Genomic DNA, 24,218 nt, shown 5'->3' on the forward strand with positions numbered 1-24,218 from the left:
TAACATTTATTAAGTACCGAGATCCATCACTGTTGCAAAGGCTTTACATGAAATTAGTTCATTTAATCCTCCCAACAACTTTATAATGTAGAACAACTGCAATCCACATATTATATAAGAGGAAGCTGAGGTACAGAATAGATAAGTAACATATTTCCTGTTGCATTGCTGAAAAGAAACAGAAGCCATTTCATTGAAACCAATGCTCTTAATCTCTGTATTATTATTATTGTTGTTTTATTTATTTATTTTTGAGACAGAGTTTCTCTCTTGTTGCCCAGGCTGGAGTGCAATGGTGTGCTCTCAGCTCACTGCAACCTCCGCCTCCCAGGTTCAAGTGATTCTCCTGCCACAGCCCCCCAAGTAGCTGGGATTACAGGCATGCACCACCACGCTCAGCTAATTTTGCATTTTTAGTAGAGAAAGGGTTTCTCCATGTTGGTCAGGCTGGTCTTGAACTCCCGACCTCAGGTAATCTGCCTGCCTCAGCCTCCCAAAGTAATCTCCATATTATTAAGTGCATTTTGCCCAGAGAGGTGAAATGACTCTCCAAGGTCGTGCCACTAGTGAACAGTTTCAACCCAATTTAGATAAACAGAACATGTACCATGACTTATGCCAGACCAGTATTCCCCAGAATACCATTTTCTTTTCTCCAAAAAGGTGCAACTTATTCATGTGGTCAGGGCCAACTTCACTTGTCAGTATGTCTGGACATTCCAACTAACTTTTCTTCCTTCCTTCCATGATCTGTATGTTATTATAGTTGGCCTGTTTTTATAATTTTTCTATTATCACTTATGATTTCTGTATTATGTATGCATTAGTCATCTATTATTTACTTATCTGTTTGTTGGAAAAGGGAGTGGAATTTTCTAGATTTTAATGTCTCCCCAGCTGTGTACTGTTTGTGTATGCAGACATAGTGACACATCTCCTGCAAGAAATACTTCCTGTTAGAGCGTTTTTCTTTTTGGTAAGCTGCAACACTGAGTAAGATCTGATTTACATGATGTCGTTAATTTTTAAATGATCAAGTTCTTTATAATGTTGTAAATGAACAAGATTATGCCTAGAAACCTCTTTTACCTCCCTTCCATCTGCACCTCACTCTAGAAATCCAACATTTTGAGGAGGCTTAGGATTTATGCACATCCCTGAAGTTACCCTAAATGCGGTCAACCACCAAATATTTATTGAATTTCATGGGCATCCAGGGTTCTAGGCAATGGACAGGCCAGTTTAAGCTATGATCCCAGAAGGCAGAGGGCTTATGGTCTAGCTGGAGAAACAGTAAATATTCCCATGGAAATGTAAGCTGCAGTTGCTGTCATGAATTCGAAGCCCAGAGAGAGACCAGAGGCAGAACAGGGCAGTTAGGACTTATGACTGCCTGGATTCAAATTCCATCTGAGCCAAGTTCCTTCACCACTCTAGACTCTGTTTTCCTCACTGTAAAATGTGGCTAATAATGATACCTACCACAAAGGATATTTGTGGGAACTAAAATGAAGTAATATGTAGAAAGTAGTTAGAACAGTGTTTGACACATAGCAAGCACTTCATAAATGTTAGTTATTTTTATTTTATATTTCTATTTCTATGGTTGGGGTATATCCAAACTACTTCACTGAAGCAGCAAATCTGGGCTGGATCTTGTCTACCTTTTCATATGGTGGTTCCATCAGTGTGCTGATGAATCACTGACACCCATTTTCCCTTCATCCTACCTACCTTAATTTGTAGTGATTATTTATTTTTGGGGTCCCCACCTCCTCCAATCCATATAATCCAGAAAGAAAGAACCCTTTTAATGTTTTTTTTTTTCTTCTTCTTCTTCTTTTTCTTTTGAGACGGAGTCTCACTCTGTTGCCCAGGCTGGAGTGCAATGGCACGATCTCAGCTCACTGCAACCTCCACCTCCCAGATTCCGGTGATTCTCCTGCTTCAGCACCCCCCCCGCCCCAGTGGCTAGGATTACAGGTACACGCCACCATGCCTGGCTAATTTTTATATTTTTAATAGAGACAGGGTTTCGCCACATTGGCCAGGCTAGCCTCGAACTCCTGACCTCAGGTGACTCACCCGCCTCAGCCTCCTGAAGTACTGGGATTACTGACATGAGCCACCGTGCCCAGCTTACCTCTTCATGGTTTCATTAATCAGCAAAGAACACCTAATCCTGACATCCAGCTGGCTGCAGGATCCTGATCCCAGGAGCCTGCTGCATCCCTAACTGGAATCCCAAATGATGCAGAAAGTGTTTCCGGGCACTTGGGGTGAACCGTGTCCTGTCACTGAGCTGGAATATGCCGATTCATTCTAACCTTTTGGTCTATGGAGCATTTAGTTGTTGTAAAGGAGGCACTTAAAGGCTCTGTGGGAGAATGGATATCCCAGTGGCTCAAGAGGAGGGATGTCTGTGTCTCCCAGCCAATGCTTTTATCTTTAGTTCTAACCAGTAGAATCAACTACATCCCATGAATGACAGGGGATTGGGATTTGGAGTGTCCCTTTCTCTCCCTTGGTGAATCTCACCAGATAGGGCATGTCCGCCTCCTCTCCGCTCTTTTATTCACATGATACTGCCTGTGGGCATGGGTCCATGCTGTGTTGTCACATGGGAGTATCATCAGCCTCGTATCCTCCTGCCCCAGAACTTTGAGGCAGTCGGCAGTTAAGGATAACCATAACAACAACAGCTGACACGTACTGAGGACATCTGTGTGCCCAGGCACTGGGCCCCTGCTTCCTGTACTGCAGCTCATTTAGTCTTCACACATGGCTCCTTTTACAGATGGGGCAGTTGAGATTCACAGAGGTCAACCACCCAGCCCAGGGCCGCAGCTCAGAAGAGTGGCTGAGTGGGAAGGTGACCCTGGCAGGCTTGCAGCGCCTGTAGGACTCTGTGTGCACCTACCATTCCTGGGCCCGGGCCAGGGAGTAGTACATGTAGTGTGTATAGGCTTATTCTCGGCTGCCTCCTGACACCAGGATTTGTTCTGCCACATGAAGAGAAGTAGGAAGCTGGGGACTCGAGCCAGCAGGCTCTGTGAGGCCTCACACGGTGCAGTTTTGAGGATAGCAAGCCTGAGTTTGGCTCTTCTTTTTGCCAGCTTCTTCCTACTCACAACAGCTGACTTATCTGTTCCCTGCTCTATCGCATATGGCTTCTGGTTCCTCATGGAATCATCTGCCCATGGCTTCTGCTCAAGGCTCAGATTGCATTCTCCCTCCTTGTGGGCTGTTTGAAAGGATGGATCTACTTCTGTCCAGGCTTGGGTATTTCCATTGCACAGTGCTATATCCATAAGACGACCCATGGGCTGCTGGCCAGCCCATACAAGACTGCTTTGAGTCACGTGTTGGCCCTGGACCCAGTCAGCTGTAGGCAGGCAGCAGAATTATGCGGATGAAGTGCGAAGGGCTGCGTGCATGGCAGGCATGAGTGGAAGCATGCCAGTGCCGGAAGTTCAAGGAGGCAGTGTGTCCTTCTGGTTAACTGAAAACACTTTAGAGAAAGACAAACCTGAGTTTGGGTCTGGACTCTTCTGCTTCTTTGCTGTTTGAATGTGGGGAAATGATTTGCTCTTTCTAAGGCTCAGTTTCCTCTTATGTTAAATGGGTATAACAGTAGCTCCTATTTCAGTTTATAGAATTAAATGAAATAACATTTGTAGAACTATTAGCACAGGCCATATGAATTATGGCAATTGATACTTCCATCATTGTCATTATTAATAAAGTGAGCTCACGGCTTGGATTGAACAGAATTACAGAGATGTCTTTGTGGACAGAACTGCCCTGTGGTTAAATACCTAGATTCTGCAGGCTATGTAACTTCATGTAAATCCTGATTTTACATGTACTGGCTGGGCTATTGGGAAAGTTACCTAAACTCGTGTCTCTAAAGTGGAAACCATACCTAACTCAGAGATAGGTGAGCATTAGAAAAACAAAAGCAACAGAGGAAAGAATCCATGGAAAGCCCTAGTGTGGAGCCTGGCAGACAGTTGAAAACCGTGTTTGGGATTGTTCTTCCTCCTATACAGCCACTAAGCGACACAGACGAGACACAGCAAGTGCGAGGTTGAGATCTGATAACAAACTTTGTTTTCAACAATTCAAGTTCATTGTTGAGAGTAATAGAGTTGAGTGTGTTTTCGTCCTAACCCACTTTACTATATGAGTGCTTAGGCTTTAAGTACAATTATTGTTGTTTTGAGACGGAGTCTTGCTCTGTTGCCAGGCTAGAGTGCAGTGGTGTGATCTTGGCTCACTGCAACCTCCAACTCCCTGGTTGAAGCAATTCTCCTGCCTCAGCCTCCCAAGTAGCTGGGATTACAGGCACGCGCCACCACGCCCAGCTAATTTTTGTATTTTTAGTAGAAACAGGCTTTCACCATGTTGGCCAGGCTAGTCTCGAACTCCTGACCTCATGATCCACCCATCTCGGCCTCCCAAAGTGCTGGGATTATAGGCGTGAGCCACCGTGCCTGGCCAATTATTGTTTTTTAAAAAATAAGAAAAATGAGAAGAACAATGCCTTACTTTTCCAAACCCAGACATGGGCACCCAAATTTAAGTGATATTCTGATTTCCAGTGTGTGGCTATGAAAGACTCTAGAGAAAGGGAGGAACTTTGATTTACCTGCTACTAATCCCCATCATCAGCACAGGGGCAAATCAATTCATGGTCTTTAGGCTGGCCTTTGAGGCTGGAGACAAGTTTAAGCTGACAACCAAAATAATGACTGTTACTGGAATGACTGATAGCTTTGTTGGTGCTGAGAATGTGTGAAAGCCCTCTCTTTGGTATTGTATTCAAGGTTCTGAGATGTTTACATATAATATGACAGCCATTCAACGCATTTCCATCAGGGGGATCAGATAACTATTCTTTAAGGGGAGAATACAAAATACGATGTTGTTTCCAAGACATATTGGTGAATAACAGACTAACAAAACCAAAGAAATCTCACTTGGTGACAGCCTGATGGGGCGGCAGATTTTGTGGGATTTTTATTTCTGTTTTTGTATGGTGCTGCCTGCCTCAAAACTGGCTGCTGACTGATCCCTGTCTTCTGTCTGCCCTGTTGTCTGGCTCTTGCCTTTAGAAGAATGAGGCGGTCCAGAGGGTTCTGAAGCCACCTCAGCTAGTGACCCTGTGAAAAAGGTTACATTACTGCTATTTCACAAGGAAGGAGACTGAAACTTCAGGGGTGATATTAACAGGCTCCAAATCCACACAGCTGGAGAGTAACAAAGCCAGAAATCACACCCATTTGTGTGTGTGTGTGTGTGTCCAAATCCTGTGATCCCAGTGCCAGGATACACTGCCTTCTGTGTTCAACAGTCATGAAAGTATTTTAATGAACACCTGGCCCTGCAGTGCCTGGTGTAGCAAATGCTGCAGATACTCCACCCACCAACTCTTGGACCACCCAAAATCCACCAGCAGCTTTGGTGGACATTTCCCGTTCACCCTGAGGCTTTCCTACTTCTTTCTTTCCCTGGGCTTTGTCTGGCTACAGAGTGCTCAGCTCACCTGCAGGACAGGCCAGAAGTACCAGGGACTTTCTGCCCACTGGGGCAAATTTCAACCAGTGAGGGGCTGCAGCTAAGGCGGAAATAACCCAGCCTTCTTGTTCCCTGGGAGCGGACACTTATATGCAAATGTGTTCTGTAAAGTCCAGGTGTAGGATATGAGAGAAAGACATAGTCAAGGACGTTACCAAAATTGTTTCCTTTTTTTCACCCCACTCTGAGCAATTGGAAGAATAGAATTGTCCTTAACTTAGTTGGGAAGACTACAGAAAGCAGTATTTCAGGGTGGGTGTAGGGAGGGCAGGTGGCCGGAGTTTAGTTTTTGACATGTAAGTTTGAGACGCCAAAAAGTTATTCAAGTATGGGTATAGATCATAGACCTGGAGTGCAAGCTGGTGTTTAGGGGAGAGGCCCGGGATGGAGATACAAATTTAGGAGTTAAAGTCATGTGGACTGGGGAGTATGTGAGAGCATAGAGGGAGTCTGTGATTCCCAGAAGAGTAGAATCTACTAAAGAAGAGAGATGTTACTGAGTCATACAAGTAAATCATCCTAGACCATGATGAACGTTGGGAAAGGGAATTGCAATGAGGATCCCTTGGGGTACACATGGGTGCAGCAGACCCTGCCCTGCAGAAGCTCATAGTCTGAAATTAGAGACGCGACTGCACACAGACAGCTGGATATGAAGTGTGCTCATAAGAGGGGTGCCAGAAATAACCTCAGAGAATGGGGGTGGTCTCAGTCACTTAAGGCTGGTGGGATGATGGAAAACTAAATGAAGAAGTCTCTCGATCTGGACCATGAAGGATAATGACCATGAAGGATCCTGACTTTCATAGATGAGAAGGCGAGGGACATTCTACACAAAGAAAGAACATAGAGAGGGATTTGGGAAATACCAGAAACTCAGGGTACTAGCAAGAAATAAGCCTAGAAAGGAAGGTTGGGGTCCCATCATGAGGGGTGAGACTGTCCAGAGAAAGAGCTTGGACTCACCCTGTAGGCAGTGGAGAGCCATGAAGTCAATGATTGATATGGTGGAGCTGTCCTTTAGGGGAAGGAGCTTTTCAGGATGAAGAGACTGGAGGCTGCAAGACCAGTCAGAAGGGCTTGGCAAGGAGGAAGGAGAGAACAACATGGACAGGAAGACACTTAAGGAGAGATGCAAATTGACAACAAGTACCAAAATGTGAAACATGCATGATATTTGACCAGTATTATTAATTTTTTTTTGAGAGAGACTCTCACTATTGCCCAGGCTGGAGTGCAGTGTCATGATCTCAGATCTCTGCCACCTCCACCTCCTGGGTTCAAGGGATCCTCATGCCTCAGCTTCCCAAGTAGCTGGGATTACCGGCGTGCACCACAATGCCTGGCTAATTTTTGTATTTTTAGTAGAGACAGGGTTTCACCACGATGGTCAGGCTGGTCTTGAACTCCAGACCTCAAGTGATCCACCCACCTTAGTCTCCCAAAGTGCTGAGATTACAGGCGTGAGCCACTGCACCTGGCCCATTTGAACAGTATTATTATTTGGAGGAGAACAGTGGAGAAGGGGTATATATAGGAGGTATATGATATACACAGAAGAGTGATCACTGGAGCATTGTTTATTACAGAAAAAACTGAGAAAAAAAAGCAAAAAGATCCATCAATAAGAAATGGATTAAACAAACTGTGATACATCCATACAGTGGAATGCTCTTCAGTGATTAAAAAGGATGATATATATCTACATTCATTGGCATGAAAGAAGCACACAATTTATTGCTGAGTAAAAAAGACAGGCTGTGAAACAGCATTTGTTGTTTAGCCCCATTTATCAAAATGATACCCTTAAAAGATCATTCGTGTATATACGCGTAGGGAGACCTTTGAAATTATGTTCATCAAAACGTGGATGACAGTTTTGGTTAGGTGATACGATGTGGTAGCAGGTTGTTTATTTGTTTGTTTGGGGATGGGGGGGGTGATTTCTCTTTAGATCTTTTCTGGATAGCATGAATTTTCTGCCATAAGCTTGTAATATCTTAAACATAAGACAATGCAAATTTTCAAAAATAAGTCAAACAGTTATTGAGTTCTTGCAAGGCAAACAGCCCCGGGTCTAGAGTGTGAATAGTTGTTAATCTGCATTAGCTGACCTCTCTAAATCAGTAATTTGGCCTTTGAGCCTCTCCCCAAAGAGGGTAAGGGAATTTTAGTCTGGCACAAGGATGAAGGAACCTAAAGGATCATGCTCAGATTGTCTAGTAATTTTCTGCCCTCTTCCAGGGTCTTCCTGAGAGCTATCAACAAGTTTGCAGAAACCATGAACCAGAAGTTCCTAGAACACACGAACTTTGAGTTCCAGGTGAGTAGGAGGCACTAGAGCTACACTTGGAGCTGCCCAGGGCGTCTCTGACATCTTGGGCTGATTGCTCCATCAGACACATCCCAAAGCCCACAGAAGCTGTCCCAGTCTCTCTGGGGATTCCCACGAAGGGTTGTGGCTGGGGGAGAAAATTCTCAGGCTTTCAACCAGGGCCTTGATTAAATAGTCATCAACTGATCATCACATGCAAATGTGACTGTATAATGGCCTCTTATGCTAACAAGGAGATTTGCATTCATTCATTGTCAGAGTCTGTACCATCTTTTAAAAATGTATCACCTTTTTTTTACTTTTCTGTTCTCTGGAGCCAAAAGAGCAGCCAGTCATAGATAATGAAAAATGATTTACAATCGAATTCTCCAGTACAACTTTGTGGCTTCCTGATTCCTTCAAAAGTCATTTTTAGTGCTCAGCCAAGACCTGGGACCTCTGAGATTCAGGGTCCTAAAAGTATGTGCCTGGGGCAAACAGAATGACACACCTGCCCCAGGTCCAGGCCCAAGAAGCACAAACTCTGTGGGAAAGTCCAGATTGCTGCCTCTGCCTGGAGATGTGAGAGGGAAGGCTCCCCACCAAAGGATCCCCTCCAGGGAAGTCTCTGATCCCTAGCATCTCTTCCAGTGGGGGCTTAGGGGGTAGGAGGCACTGAGCTCATGAACTGGAATGATGGTGTTTTTTCCTTGCTCATCTAAGTTGTTCAGTTCCTCTCTGGGCTTTCGCCTCTCAGAAGCTGAGCAACTTCAGGCAAGGCCTGGACTGTATCCATGCCTCAAGTGAGTCATCTGTGAAATGCAACAACTACCCTTTCTACTTCATAGGGTTTTTCCAGAACTGGAATGTGATGAGGGGCTTGCTGGGAGAATCCACTCGTAAGGTCCCATAAGTTTCTGTTCAAATACTTCCTCCTTAAAGAGGCCTCCCCTCCTGACTCCTCCCTGATGATCACCCCCACTCACTCCATGGTCATTATGCAAAACCATGTGGCTTCCTGGAGTCTCTTCATAGCACTAAATGTCATTAGAAATCATCTTTCTTGTCTACGTGCATATTTTCTCTCTTTCCTCCCATAGAACTTAAGCCTCATGAGTATAAAGACCTTGAACACACGACAACTCTATGCTCTGTGCCTGGCACATAGTAGGTCTCCTTGAGGAGGTGATGTCTGGGCTAAGGCCTGTGAGATTCACCCTGCTGAGAGCACCAGCCTATGAGTAGATGAGTATTTGTTGAGAGGATGAACAGGATCTTTGGACAAGAGTCTCTTGAACTACCTTGCATTCAAATCAGGCAACTGACTGACAATGAGAGCAATAATAAAATGAGTAGCTGCTATTTTCTGATGGTTAATACATGCCAGATCTCACGAGAAGCACTTTAACGGCATTATCTTTTGCGGTCTTTACAGCCACCCTACAAGTTAGCTACTATTACTAATATTTTTTCTGCTCTAAGGAGGCAGGAAGTAAGACTCAGAGATAATAAGGAGATAGCCTGGTGTCACCGAGCACATCAGTGCAAAGTTGGGACCAGAACACAGTGGTGGCTGACACCAAGGCCCACCCAGATGACTACAGCCACCTGCCAGATACAGACTTTCACCCCTGCAGTGGGTTGACTGCCCGACAGGATCTGGGTGAGAGTTTCTCCCAGCATTATAAATCTTCGACATGGGAACAAAGCATATCTCTTTAGCTGGTTTGAATAAGGAGAGATGTTTGATTCCCTTCCAAATGTGGCTGAGAGGCCTGCAGGCTCTGGTCATTGGTATGTTGAGGGACGTTTCTGCTTTTTGGGAGGGGCAACTTGGAACACCATACCTAGGGGCCAGAGGTGACAGGGTTTGGTCCAAATAACTGTGAGCTGGTTTGTTCATCTCTTTCTGTGGGTGTCCGCAATTGCAGCCTCAAACTTGCTTTCCTGACTTCACTCTTTTCCATGCTCTTAGATGGATATTTTCTAAGAGAAGCTCAACTTCAGTCCTTCAGGGCATTCCTTTAGGTTTATATCCTGTTTTCCTGAAAGAAAATCTGTATTTGAGAGATGCTCAGAGATAGAGGGTTTCATACATGAGAAGTACGGGCTTGTAAGCTGAGTGACTTTAGACAAATTACTTCATCTCTATGTGCCTCAGTTTCCTCAACATTAAATCAGGATGCTAATAGCAGCTATATCGTTGGATTGTTGTGAGGATTAAGTGAATTCACATAAAGCATTTAGAACAGTGCTGGGAACATAGCAGCCATTTACTAAGTGTTAGCTCATTATAATAATAGTAATTTTATTATTTGGATAATGATTATGATGATCATGCCCCTAAATGTGTCAGGGCTGGGAATGCAAGTCAGTCCTTGATAAACAGGACAGGAGGCCTCTTTCTGGTCACCACAACATTGCCTGGGGCTGTCACACCCAGAAGATTCTGTAAAACAGAAGAGTGGCCAACATTACAAAATAAAGTAAGTCTCTCTTCCTAATGAGGCTTCCATAGCTATTTATTGAAAAGTACCCAAGAACAGGATCATTTTCCAACCTTATCTTTGTTCTCCTACCTCTTCTTCCCCCTGTGTAAGAATGGATTTGTTCTCTGTAACCTGCCTGGAACACGCCTTGTCTCCTTCTTATTGTCTCATTAATTATTCATTTAATATCAGCAGGAACAGCATCTATCACTGACTGCTGCCTGTCTTGGCAGCCACTGACCACAGGAGGGGCAGGTGCAATGAGATTATCCCTAATATCTTTCCCAGAACTGTGGTTTTGTGATTCCAAGGGCAGAAAGTAAGAAGCTTGGTGACTGCCACTCTGTAGGTGACAAGAACTGGGAATTATAAAAATGGTGTTTTCTGCTTGCGGCTAAGATCACTTGCATTCCAGGCCCTATTCAGGATGCTGGTCCTTGGTGTCTGCATCAGTTCATGTGGTCAGGGAAGACCAAGAGAGGATTTCAAATTCAAATCAGCAAGAATTTTTGTTTAAGAGCAATTCTTATGGGCCCAGACTATTGCAACATGCTTCAAGGAACTCAGAAGCAAAGAACACTGCCCTACCCTCAAGGATCTTGGAATCTTGATAGAAGGCTATACAAATCCATCTTCTAGCATCCAGGCTTTTGAAGAGGGTGACTAACTTTATTGGCATCTACTTAGAAAATTTTGATTCTCATCATAATCTTGTTAGGTTGAGATATACCCATTTCACTGGTGAATAAACTGAGCTTCAGAGAATTGATTGACTTTTCTGTTAAAGGTCATCTAACCAATAAATGGGGCTGCTGGGATTCAACCCCAGGCCTGTCTGCAAAGCACATCCTCTTTTCACTCTTCTGCTCTGTCTCTTAGGAACCTGGTGCCTTTGGATTCCCTAAGGCAGCTCTATTTAGATCCAGAAGCACTCTCTGCCCTTTCTAGTTCTTACTGGCACTGGGATAGAGAGCTCTGAGATGATTGGCTGGAAGATGAGACTCTCCATATTGAAATCTCTGATTGGCCCTGGAATCAGAGATTATACTTGGGCTCCAGAAAGACTCTGTCTTGGGCAGCACTGTGTTTGGTATTGAGATCATTCTCTCTCCTTGGGGATGCTCTAATTGGCTCTAGGTGTGGCCATTTCTGCCTAGGCCTTGAGGCATTTTTGGATTACCAGCCTATCCTGGGAACCATTTTTGATATGCTATGAAATGAAAAACTTCTAGAATATTTCTAGCCATTAGTAGAGGCATGAGGGCCACTTTGGTCTTTATAATGGGAAATGTAAACAGTGATGGCAAAAACAGGTGAGGGAGAGACACACACAGAGGGAGCAGTCATCAAAGCCTTGCAACCGCCCATAGCACCACCACAGGGGGGTCTCATGGTGGGATGGTTCCACCAGGCAGAGCTGTGGGCACATGCTTGGATGCAGTTTCCCCAGCCCTGCCTGCTTCAGCTTTTAGGCCCCAGACATCCTCTTGTCTGATATTTCTCACCTGAGTCCACACCTGGGACCTTCCACTCCCAGAATCAGAAGCATCCCTAGAGTGGTCATCACAGCTGTGCCTCTGCCTTGCAGAGGGCAGGCTGACTGCATTTCAGCACGACTGCATGCTGGTTTATTTTTTTTTTTATTGAACTTGGGATAAATAATGATTCAAGGTCACTGAGAAAGAATCCTGATTCTGATTAAAAAATCCTTCATCTCTCTGCTGTAAAGACTGTAGTCTTTATAAACATCAGATGGACCAGTGAAAACCTTAACCAACAACAAAGCTGAAAGGACACTGAGAAAGGAGAAGAGTGATTTCAGCAGAAGAGCAGGGTGGTGAAGAATGCAAGTCCTGGAGTCAGATAAACTGGATTCAGATGCCACCTTCACCATCTTGTAGCTCTGTGATGTCGGGCAAGATATTGAACCTCTCTGGGCCTCAGTTTCCTGATCTCTAAAATGGGGAGAATAATTATACAAATCTCATAGTTTTTTTGGGGAGGATTTAACCAGAATGCATGCAGTGTGCTTGGTTCATTAATGAACTCATTCAAAAAATAATTTCCCAAGCACATGCTGGCTCAGACGTGATGTGCAATACTGTGTAAACAAGAGTGAATTTAAAAAGTAGGTTCTTGCTTGCTTGATGCTGACAGCCAGCAGAGGAGACAGAAAATAAATTAATTTTGTTTAAAATATGACATAGATGTTGTGAACAGGGTATAATATGGGTGAATAATGGGTGAATCTACTTTGCTTAGATGAATGGAGAAGGCTTTTGCAAGACTGAGAGTTTACTAGCCAGTGATTTCCTCATTTAGTCCTTACAACCATACCCTTTAGATACTATTGTCCTCATTTTCTAGATGAAGTCACTGAGACTCAGAAAGGTAGGGTACCTTGTCCATGATAATGGAACTGATCATTGAATTGAAACCCTGGAGGGCAACCTGACAGTATCTATAAAAACAAACAAAGGCAAAAAACAAACAACAACTAAACATGCATAGACCCTGTGTCTTAGAAATTCTGGTTCTAGGAATGTATACTACAAATGTAGTTTCCCATGCATAAAGATGTTTAAATAAGGGTGTTGATTACAGCACTGTTGCTAGCGAAAAAAAAAAAAATTGGAATCAAGCTAAATGTCTATAAATAGGGAATTTGGTTAAAATTAAAGTACATCCTCATAGAATACAATGTAGCAATAAAAGAGAATGAAGCAGATCTGTATATGCTAATATAGAAACATATGCAAGATATATTGGTAAGAGAAAAAAGCCAAGTGCAGCAGACTTTTAAAAAAGATGTCTATACATACATTTGTTTATGCATAAAAAAATTCTGAAAGCCTATCCAAGGAATTGTTAACATTTTCTTCGGGGGAATTAGACTTGGATCCAAGGTAGGATGGAAAATAACTTTCTCCCATTTAATCTTTTCTATCATTTACTTTTTAACTATGTGTGTATATTACTTTTATATTTTTTTGAGAGTTAATTAAAAGTAACTAAATTCTCATTATACCCACTAGCAGTATGACTTTGGGTGGTCTTTTACCTTATCTGGACTTTACTGTTTACCTCTGTGCAATATAGTAGAACAGATGACACTTAAATTTATTCCAGTTCTAACTCTCTATTGTCCTATAATTTCAAAATATTAAATTCCCAATCAGAAATCACCTCATCTCTTCCCCAGGGCAAAGAGACCTGTGCATTTTGCTAAAGAGACACTGTAGCTTCCCCTAGTCAGCTGAGCTAGGCACTTAGTAGAAATATCACCAGGCAGTTTCTAGCAGGGCAGAAAGAAAAATCTGGGACCCTTTGAAGAATTTCTCTGACAATACAGCAATCGATAAATAAATATTCTCAGGAGCCCAGCTGTATTCAAGTCATTGTGCTGAGCATGGCATTAGAGATACAAATAAATGGAAGACAAAATCTTGGTACTTGGGGAGCTTACAATTGGAGAAGACAAGGCATACAAATACTTCACAACCAATGCTACCATCAACACCACCATGCCATTTTACTGAGCACTTAGTGTCAAGCCTGTAGTGGATGCCTCATTCTCAAATTATTGATCCAGTAATTACAACAGTCCTTTATGGTTCGTACCATTATGTTAGGTATTTTACAAGTGAGGAGAATGAGGCTCAGAAAGGTCAAGTCACTAGCCAAAGGCAACCCAGCTAATAAGCAATAGAAGTGGTTTTCACACCCTGGTCTGCAAGACACTGACACATGTGCTCTTGACTATCAGACAGTGCTGTCATGAGAAACAAATGGAGCACAAGGCCAGGTGCAGAACAGTGGACTAACATCTATGGTTGCACGCAATAAGTGCTCCTCAAATCAGGAAGTGATCAGGCAGGCCCAATATGCCCTGCAGTCTAGGAAGGCTTCATGAAGGAAGCGGGTCTTGAACCCAGCTTTGATGTAAGAATAGGACACAGTCACTGCAGGTATGAGAACCACTGTGAGTGAAGCCATGGAGACCAAAATGCTCCTGTGATATCTGTGGAGTCTGAGCAGACCAGGCCACCTAGGTGGGCAGTTGTTGAAGGAGACAGCACTGGGGACCATGGAAATTGTATGAGACTTTAAAAGCCAGGTGAATGCATTTGGATCTGATTCTTTGGGAACAAGAGTGGAGAAAGGCTTGGGGCAGAGGCCTTATAAGTATTCAGCAATATCTAGTTGTGACCACTGCTCACCTCTAAGAGCACTGCTCAGAGCCACATACTGTGACAACCTCCTCTGAGTTCCAGAAGTCATTCCCACAGAGCCCCATGGCCAAAACTGGGCAGGGGCTGTGGGTGAGGTACTTGGATGTGCCATTTCTGATCCACTAAGAAGATCAGGCACAGCTATGGCCTCATGGTTCATAAAGATCTTCCAGAATGGAAGCCAAAACCAAAACAAAACCAGGTCCACTCCATGAGAATTGAAACGTATGTCCACCCAGAGATTTGTACAAAAATGTTCATAGCAGCATAGCGTCAATGCTATGACTCATAATAGTCAAAGACTGGAAACAACCCAAATGACCATCAGTGGAAAAATAGATAATCAAAATGAGTATATCCATATGATAGAATATTATTCAACAATAAAAAAATGAAGTACTGATCCATACTACAACATGGATGAACCTTGAAAGCATTACACTAAGTATAAGAAATCATATATGAAAGGTCACATATTTTATGATGTCACTTATATGAACTGTCAGAATGGGCAAATCCACAGAGACAGACAGTTCATTAGTATTAAGCGTTTCCAGGCAGTTTGTAGCAGGGCAGACAGAAAAATCTGGGACCTTTTGAAGAATTTCTGTGACAATATAGCAATTGATAAATAAATATATTCTGGAGCCCAGCTGTATTCAAGTCATTGTGCTGAGCATGGCATTAGGGATACAACTAAATGCAAGACAGGATTTGGGTACTTGTGGAGCTTACGGTTGGAGAAGACAGGGCATACAAATACTCTACACCCAGTGCTACCATCAACACCACCATCGCATTTACTGAGTGTTCGGTGTGTGCCAAGCCTCTGGTGGATGCCTCATGCTTGTATAGGTTCCAGGGACAGGGTAGGGGAAGGTGTTGGTGGGGAGAAGAGGGACTGACTTTTACGGGTAGAGGGTTTCTTTTGGCGTGATGAAAATGTTCCAAAATTAGACAATGGTAATGGTTGAACCACCTTGTGAATATACTAAAAACAGAATCATACACTTAAAAAGTGAATTTTATGGTATATAAATTATATCTCAGATTTTTTTTTTTTAAAAAAAAGAAAATCAGGAATGGGATGACAGAGAAATTGGTTTTTGATGGATTCATTCAGGGTAGAATAGAGACTGGCAAGAGGCTCAACCATATTTGACATGTCTTATGTGTTAGGGGGCATTTCTGAAATTATTCTCACAAGTAATTGTAAATTGACTTGCTTTGTTGGATACCTATTTCCCATGTACCTTAATTACTCTTTTGCTGTCCCCTAAAATCAGAGATTTCTCACTTTCATGGAAACACTCATTTCCATGTCCTGTGGCCACGGTTTTCTCTTGCCCTGGCTTGTTGTTTCAAATTCTCATCTTAAATGTGAGAAGGTGTAAGCTCTGGACATAAGCAGACCAAAGCTGCACATTTTCAAAGCAAAGCCCTGGAGAAGCTAAGTCATTGGGATGCTGGGAGGAAAGGCAGTCTGAGGGGATGTGGACAGGAGACCCAAGCTGCCACATGTGTTTACATAAGCAACGTTGCTACGGAAACAAGGAGATTTGATTCCAAATGTTACAAGAACCTTTGGAGGACTTTGAGGAAGGGAGTGGCATGATCTGATGTGGTTTTTTTTGTTGTTTTTGTTTTGAGATGGAGACTCATTCTGTCTCCCAGACTGGAGTGCAGTGGTGTGATCTCAGCTCACTGCAGCCTCCGCCTCCTGGGTTCAAGTGATTCTCCTGCCTCAGTCTCCTGAGTAGCTGGGATTACAGGCGTGTGCCACCACGCCCGGCTAATTTTTGTATTTTTAGTAGAGACGGGATTTTACCATGTGGGGTCAGGCTGGTCTCGAATGATCTGATGTATTTTAAAAGGTTCTTCTGGTCTCTGCATGAAGAGCTGACTTTAAGGGGGCCATGAGCCAAGAGGCCACTTCACTGCATCCTCAGAGCAGTTTGTTTTTTTGGGCCCTGGGTGATAAAAGTCCAAGTAAAGAAAAAAGCATTCACTCAACAAAATGTAAACTGCATGAGGCCAGGGATCACTGTCTATGTAACCGCTGCTCTGTCACCACACCGTGGCAATGCCAGGGCACCTAGCAGATGTTCCAGAAATATTTGTTAAATGCATCCCCAGCTGAATACTGACCGTGGTGTGTTGAAAGAACCCCAAATGTCAATCAGAAGATCTGGGTGCAGATCTTAGCTCTGCTGTGTGTATAACAAGATGAGAGACTTAGGCAAAATACTTATCCTCTCCAAGCTTCAGTCTCTTCATCTGTAATAGAGGAATAAGAGCTGTCAAGTGTTGAGAGATGAAAGGAAGATTTATGAGAAAGTTCCTGGCCCATAGTAAAATTAGAGTGCTTGTTTTGCTTCTTTCAAAGACTGGAACCGCAAACAGATTTGAAAGTCATACTCTGGGCAGCAATGATGATGTTACGTTATCGGTGGAAGAGTTGCCTCTTTCATAGTCTTGGCCATCTGCAAACACGAATGAACGTCTTTGAGTTAAGGATGAAGGTCTTGATGGCAGGATGATTTCTCTGGCTAATGTTGCCTATCCTCTTGCTACGTACACTATTGAGAGGGGCCTAAAGTGGGTGGGCTTTGTTCAGCAAAACTGTCTCCCAGATGCTCCTTGCAGGACCTTGGCATCTTGCAACAATTGCCCTTGAGCACCAAAACCCTAGGCTGTACCACTGACTTTGGTACCAAAGAAACCACTGGAATAAAGAAAAGCACAACAGTAATAAGGCTAGCAAGGATTTTTGAGCTCTTACTGTGATTCATGTCTTTAAACACATCATTTTGTGTCATCTTTATCACAGCTTTCTGCAGTGGGTACCAGAGTCACCTCAGTTTTGCAGACAGGTTCACCGAGGCTCCGTGATGAATCCATGGATTGTAGATCCATGGTTTGGACCTGTAATATCTCTGGTTCTGTAGCCTGTATCAATATTGCCATCAGTGTGGCTAATCTTTTGAGCAGTCACCATGGGCTGACCCCTTTACCTGCTCTATTTCACTGCAAGCTGGTGGAGTGGGTTAGCACCAACAGATCAGGTACATGCAGAAATCCTTACAAGCCTGCATCTCAGCTGGGCCAGCAGGGGCTGTAACTGAAACGTGCATCAGAATCACCTGAGTGCTTATTAACCTGCAGATTTCAAGGTCCCACCCCCAGAGGTTCTGATTCAGTAGGTCTGGGCAGGGGTCAGAGTATTTGTTTCTCTAGCAAGTTCCCAGGTGCTGCTGCTGATCTGGCAACCACACTTTGAAACCATAGAACTAAGGGAAAAGTAAAGGCAAAATATTTTAAGACAGAATAGTTTTCAGGTTGGTCCTCCAAGCTGTCAGGTGAATTAGGGAGGACTTCCAGAGAGGCTGTGAATCCCTGAACTATCTTACCCTTCGTCACCCTCTAATTCCAGGGCAAGAACCAGCTCTCCACGGCACCCAGCTGGGGCAAGTTATTTGTCTTTCAAAAAACAGAACAAAGCACAAGGACAAAACAACAACAACAACAACAACAACAACAAAAAACTAAAATTCTCCTCCTCTCCCAAATCCTGTTGTCTGAGAGTGGACGTGGTAGCGCCTAGAGAAATCCATCCATTGTCCTCACTTTGGCCAGGATGTTAATTTCAGAGTGAGTGCCAGTTAGAAAATTGCAGTGGGCACAATTAAACTGGCTCTGCCTCTGTCTTCTGCCATCTTCATAAATTATTCACACTACCCAGCGCTTATGCCTTCCCACTTCAGACCCTCTCCATAACTGTTCTCTGCTCTTTCATTTACAGCTGTGGAACAACTATTTTCATCTGGCAGTGGCTTTTATCACCCAGGATTCTCTGCAGCTGGAGCAGTTCTCACACGCCAAGTACAACAAAATCCTGAATAAGTAGGTTGCATTTTTGGATTTCCCGAAGAGGGGGAGGTGCATGAGATCCTCTGAGATGGTGCCTGAAGCAGAGGTTTTTATTCCTCCTAGGTATGGGGACATGAGACGGCTAATTGGCTTCTCCATCCGTGATATGTGGTACAAGCTTGGTGAGTAGGCACACACATCCAGATACTCACATCCGCATGCGCCAAACTCCTTCTTGAAGACCATCTGTTGAAGGGCCACAGGGGTTTTAGCAGTGGGAGCATGAAATAACAGTTCATTACTGTGTGCACCCCGGTTCTTAATAAGTGCCCGATTATACTCTGAATAAGAGGGGTTCCCCATACCCACATCTACCCCCAGCCCTGCAAGCAGCTGTGAATATGCTTCTGCTTGATGCCCCCAATGGGTTACAGATCCAAATGGAAATTTATAAGAGGGACCAGGACTGTCATGGGAACTCACGTGCTCACACATCACACGGATGCTTGCTGCTGATTGGAGGGTCATTCTGCATCCTGTATAGCATGGTCCACAAAACATACTCCAACCTCATGAGAAGAATTAGCTCTCTGAAAGATGAGAGGGTCTTTTTAGCTGAAAAGTGACCCCAGAAGCTGTCTCTGCCTCAGGGAGCTGCAGGAATCCTGTGTGATTACCTGAATGATACCTGTGGAGGGAGGGATGGAATCAAGGAGACATTTATTGAGAGTCTGAATCAGGCCCATGCTAAGAAGATTATATTTAATCTTCACATCACTTCCTGTAAGACAGAATTGTTCCCCCATCCTTTTATTGATCAGGAAACTCAGAAAAGGAAGTAACTTGCTTGAAATCAAACAGCTGGAAGCCCCCAAGTGTGGTTTTGATTCCACAAGGACAGGGGCCATAAACCTTGCTCATGGCCTGAATCCTCCTCTATAAATATGTGATGCAAGGATGGATGGATGGATGGATGGATGGATGGATGAACGAACAATAATGAATTTTTTATTTTTCTGTCCCTCCTTGACTCTCTGATTCTAAATTGCTCTGCCCTGGGTGTGGATATTGACTTTCCTACAAGTACTAACTTGTGCCCATCTCTTGGATTTAATTTTTGTTCCCTCTTCAGACTACACTTCTTGCTTCCCCAGACCTCTTATTGTCTGCCAGTTCCCATGGGTTTTTTAGGCAGCAGTTGCATGCCCCTTCCAGCGAGTTCTATCCACTGCGAGAGAAGCATAGAGCAGTGGACAGATGATCAGTCTGGGTTCTGTGGTTGCTGATAGCATCAGACTCGAGCTAAGAGAAGTACATACTGGATAACAGGGAGGTTGCAGGTTGGCTCACAAAGCCCAAGGCAGAGCCAAGGACCCAAGCCCAGAACAGACTGCCACATCTTTGCTTTGGGCCTTGCTCTGACATTTCCAGGCGGTGAGGCCTAGCATCACCAGGCCTAAGTTGGGGAAATAAGCACCCTCACAGGGGGCTTGTGAGGGTCATAAGAGTACAAGCTGGGGCAAGTGGAGCCATGGAGGCCACCACACCCACATCAGAGTTTTATCATTATTGTCATCCTTGCTCCATCAGGATGGAACCTAATTTTTCTGTTCTCCCTGGCCTCTTCCCTCTAAGATGCCAGTAGCACCCTCCCTAGTTATGACAACCAAAAAAGTCTCCGGACATTGCCAAATATCCCCTGGGAGAAGGGGGTGCCACCTCTACCCTGTTTTTCTAGAAAGGCATGTCTTTCTCAGTCTATCTTTTGTTTCTCCACTCTGGGTAAGGACTGGGATATAGGAAATAATTGACGTTTCATTTACCATTGCTTTGCAATGGTAGGGGAATAGGGGAACATGGTGCAAGCACAGGCCCACACGACAGCTGGCACCTGGCCTCAGGGTCAGGAATATGAGGAGTAAGGACCTGCAGCAAAGTGAAGCTGACGTGCCCATCCAGAGAAAAAAGACAGTCACTGTTCCTCTCCAGTGAATAGCTGTCCTACTGAAATGCAATCCCAATGTTGTCATACCTTTCAGTTTTTCAAAAGAAGCCAGAAGACTGGGTTTTTCAGTGTATTTTCCAATTTATGAATACTAATGAAAACTAATTGAAAGTTTTCAAAACATCAGATGTGCTCAACACATGATGGACCCAGATTCAGCTCACTTCCAAGTTTGCATTCGTTGCTCTACAACAGCAGAGGCTGGGTAAAGCTGTGGCGGGCTTCCTTCCCCAGCCTGACACCCCAGGCACTGCCAGAATTGCAAAACAGGAATCTGTGCTTTGTTTGTTTCAAGTCCTTCCACATGGCCTGCTCTTTTCTGAATGTCCTTCATTGCCATTGTTTTGTACACAGAAGATTTTATTTAGATATAGATTATGTTTTGGCAGGCATTCCTGCACTCCCAATTATGCTGATGAATGAAAAGATGTTACCAAAAATATTCCACCTGCTTAGAATCACAGATCATCGGAGCTGGAAGGGCCCTTCAGAGATCATATTGTCCAGCATTTTTCAAACATTTATTTTTAGCTGAGGACCAACAAAAAAATTCTCATGCTTAATAAGTAAATTGGATGAAAGCAGAACTATTGTAATTGAAGTGAGGTGGGAGACCCAGAGCCCATTATAACAGGCTGCTCTTGAACTTCCCTTGTAGAGGGTTTTCTAGGGGGAAGCCCTGAGCACTGCAGAGAACAGTTGGAAGCAACTGATCTGGTCCAATTCACTATTTTACTAATGAGGAAACTGAAGTCCATAGAGAAGGGGTTTGTACACGATCATGTAGTGGGTTAGAGGCAGAAACTGGTCAAGCATCTTAGCCAGAGTGTTTGCTCTGAAGCATCACAGACTCCCTGTTGTTAGCAAAAACCTGCAGGATGAATTAATGCAATTAAAAGATATATCTGTCAGGGGTTGAGGGTTGGTTGCAAAAAAGAGGCATTGACTGTAGCTGCCTTAATCAGAGAAGGTATTTATTAGAAGGGCAAGAAGGAGCTGAAGAACCAGGCTTCTCTCGTTCCTGGCTGCCTGAATCTAGGATTCAGTGTTTTAGGATTGCAATTTGCTCAATTAACAATGCCTTGTAGCAGGTAACAGCCACGTGTCCCAAGTCTATCCCATGAGAATCAGCAGAAACATACCTGTTAGGGCTATAGGAAAGTAATTTTTTCCAATTAAAAACAAAACAAGACAAAAAACAAGAGGAAGGAGAGGACAGATTGAATGAACAAAATAAATTTTTGCCCACAGCCCTCCCCTCTCTTTCTTTCTGGAAAAGGACAATATGGCTGGAGGGGCAGTAGCCATCTTAAAGCCATGAGGACAAAACTTACATTCTGAGAATGAAGGAGCAGCTCTGGACTGGCCATCTTTTGGCTTCTTGTTAAACGAGAAAATTAAAGCTTCAGTTTATTCATGGTAGTCAGATTTCTGTTGCATCCCGAACTGATACATCATCTAATTCAGCCCTGCTGATTTTATAAGTAAAGTTGCCAAACGAGGCCAAGAGAAGCACAAGGACATTCCCAAGGTCAAAAACAAGTCAGTGACTGAATTGAGGCTAAAAGAGCCTGTCTCTTGATCCCAAGTGCAATGTTCTTACAGATAATTTTTTTTCAAAGTGTATGCATATTGTTTCAAAGGGTGTGAAATAACCAACGATCTACGTTTTTTCCAAGATGACTGATAATGAGTAAATCATAATGCATGTTAGTTTTCTAAATTTTGTTTTAAGGCCAGAAGCAATCAGGGCATCACCATCACGATCATCAGTATCATCATCTTCTTCTTCTTCTCATCAAGAACAACTTGAGCAACCCTGTGATTGTAAGATAGCTAATTGCAAAGCTATAATCTCAGGCTTGAAGATTATTTCACATTCTTCAGGGGCAAATCTAGACAAATTGTGTGTGTGTGGAGAGGAGGTATGGGCAGGAGGTCTTCACGGGGAGAAAGGCAACATGTTGTTAAGGAGCCAGCCACTCAGGGGTTAATGCCATTTGTTGTTTGGGATCCTGGGCGGATGCCAAATGGAATTTACTTTTCCCAGTAGTGTAGCATCGTAACATTTGATTTCTGCTCGGCATGAAGAAATGCACATTTTGCTCAAATGACTTTGCACTTAATCCTCCCACATTCACTTGGGTTAACACTGAGTTGCTGTGTTAACATTTGTTGTGGGAAAGAAAGACACATTCTAGCGCCTGGCATCTTGGCCTCCCATGTGGGGAGGTTGGCCTGGCCAAGCCTCGAGGGCAATTTGGCCATTACTGTTTAAGCATCTACAGAGTGCTCAGCTTGGTGCAGAGGTCCAGGGAGTGGAGCTATCTAGTAGGGAAAAGTGACAAAGTGAAATGTGTAGTGGGGACTCAGGAGTTCAGGCAAAAGGGGTGTAAGTGAGGACTATAAGGATGATTCCGTGTGGGGAAATGGCTTCTGAACTGGAAGGAGGACCGTGTCAGGACTGAAGGAAAGACAGGGAAAGGGCAGGTATTCCAGGGGAGCAACGAGCCCAAGCAAGCATGGCTTCCTGGGGTTGGGGAGAGGCTGCTGGGAATAAATAGGGAATGGGATTAGTGTGGCCATCCATCCATTCATTTACTCATTCATTTACTAACCAACATCGAGCACTGTGGTAAGCTCCCCAAAGATGCCCATGTCCTAATCCCCAGAACCTGTGGAATATGCTACCTGTTCTTTAGAAATAGGATACAAGCCTCCTAATTCTAAATGCTTTAGTGTCTTTATTTTTCAAAAATTAAAAGAATAAAGTTAATTTTAACAATACGTTTAACACCATATTCTAAAGTGTTATACTAAACATGTAATCAATATAAAATATTACTGAGATTTTGTTTTCCTTTTTTGGGTATCTGGTGGATTTTTTACACTTGCAGCACATTTCTAATGAACTAGCCACGTTTCAAGAGCTCAAAAGACTCATGCAGCTAGTAGCTTCCATACAGAATAGCACAGCCCTAGAAAATGAGAAAGGGTTTACTTGAGAGACGTGTGAGGGGGTAGACTTTGGAGGGGGGTCCAGGAGAGGGAAGGAAGAAGAGCTCGTTGGCAGAGGAAGGCCCAAGGCGGGAAAAGCAGTGTGCCCTGGAGGAGTGGGAGGTAGGCAGGTGGATGGAGGGTGGCTAGGTGAGAGGCACACAATGGGTATGGGGAGGGAGCACAGGACCAGACATGTTCCCAGCAGTTTATCCTGAGAGCAAGGAAAGTCATAGGGAAAAAACGCTGTGAATAAACATGATCCAACAAAGGCTTTTCAAACATCTTTGAGGACAAATGAGAAAATATTTCAATGAGACAGAGAAGAGTGGAGGGTTGTGAGTATCAGCCATGGTAGGGAAGATAAATCCATCTGACCCTTTCCCCAGTTCAGCTGTTTGCTTTAAAAGTGAACAAATAAAATGACCAGCCTGAAAATTTCCATGAAATCCTTTAAGGAGCTCCATGAGGTTAGGCCTTGTCTTTTCATATTGCTTAATCTAAAACTCGGCATAGAGCTGAACCCAAAGTACTTACCATCAGCAGCAGCAGCAACAGCATCAATAATTCTTGAGCTTTTGCAATGTGCCAGACACTGTGCAGGGCCCTTCGTTTGCACAAACTCTTAAGCTTTGACAATTCTATTAGGCAGATTTTATTATCTTCATTTTACAGATGAGATCATGGAGGCTCAGGGAAGGTAAATGACAAGCACAATACCACACAACCAG

The 24,218-nt window shown here is 43.7% G+C and overlaps 1 protein-coding gene across 2 annotated transcripts in view; it reads left to right on the forward strand.

The window, feature by feature from the left end:
* DOCK2 (dedicator of cytokinesis 2) overlaps nucleotides 1-24,218 on the forward strand; it is a 448,549-nt gene that overhangs the window by 355,971 nt on the left and 68,360 nt on the right. For both annotated transcript variants that reach the window (XM_032158599.2, XM_032158600.2), the window contains exons 30-32: nucleotides 7,825-7,903; nucleotides 18,418-18,518; nucleotides 18,609-18,667. In XM_032158599.2, coding sequence (XP_032014490.1) covers nucleotides 7,825-7,903; nucleotides 18,418-18,518; nucleotides 18,609-18,667 — 239 coding nt within the window. The remainder of the gene's footprint in view (nucleotides 1-7,824; nucleotides 7,904-18,417; nucleotides 18,519-18,608; nucleotides 18,668-24,218) is intronic.

This window comes from Hylobates moloch, unplaced genomic scaffold (assembly GCF_009828535.3).
Source record: "Hylobates moloch isolate HMO894 unplaced genomic scaffold, HMol_V3 SCAFFOLD_6, whole genome shotgun sequence".
In the NCBI taxonomy this organism is placed as follows: Eukaryota; Metazoa; Chordata; class Mammalia; order Primates; family Hylobatidae; genus Hylobates; species Hylobates moloch.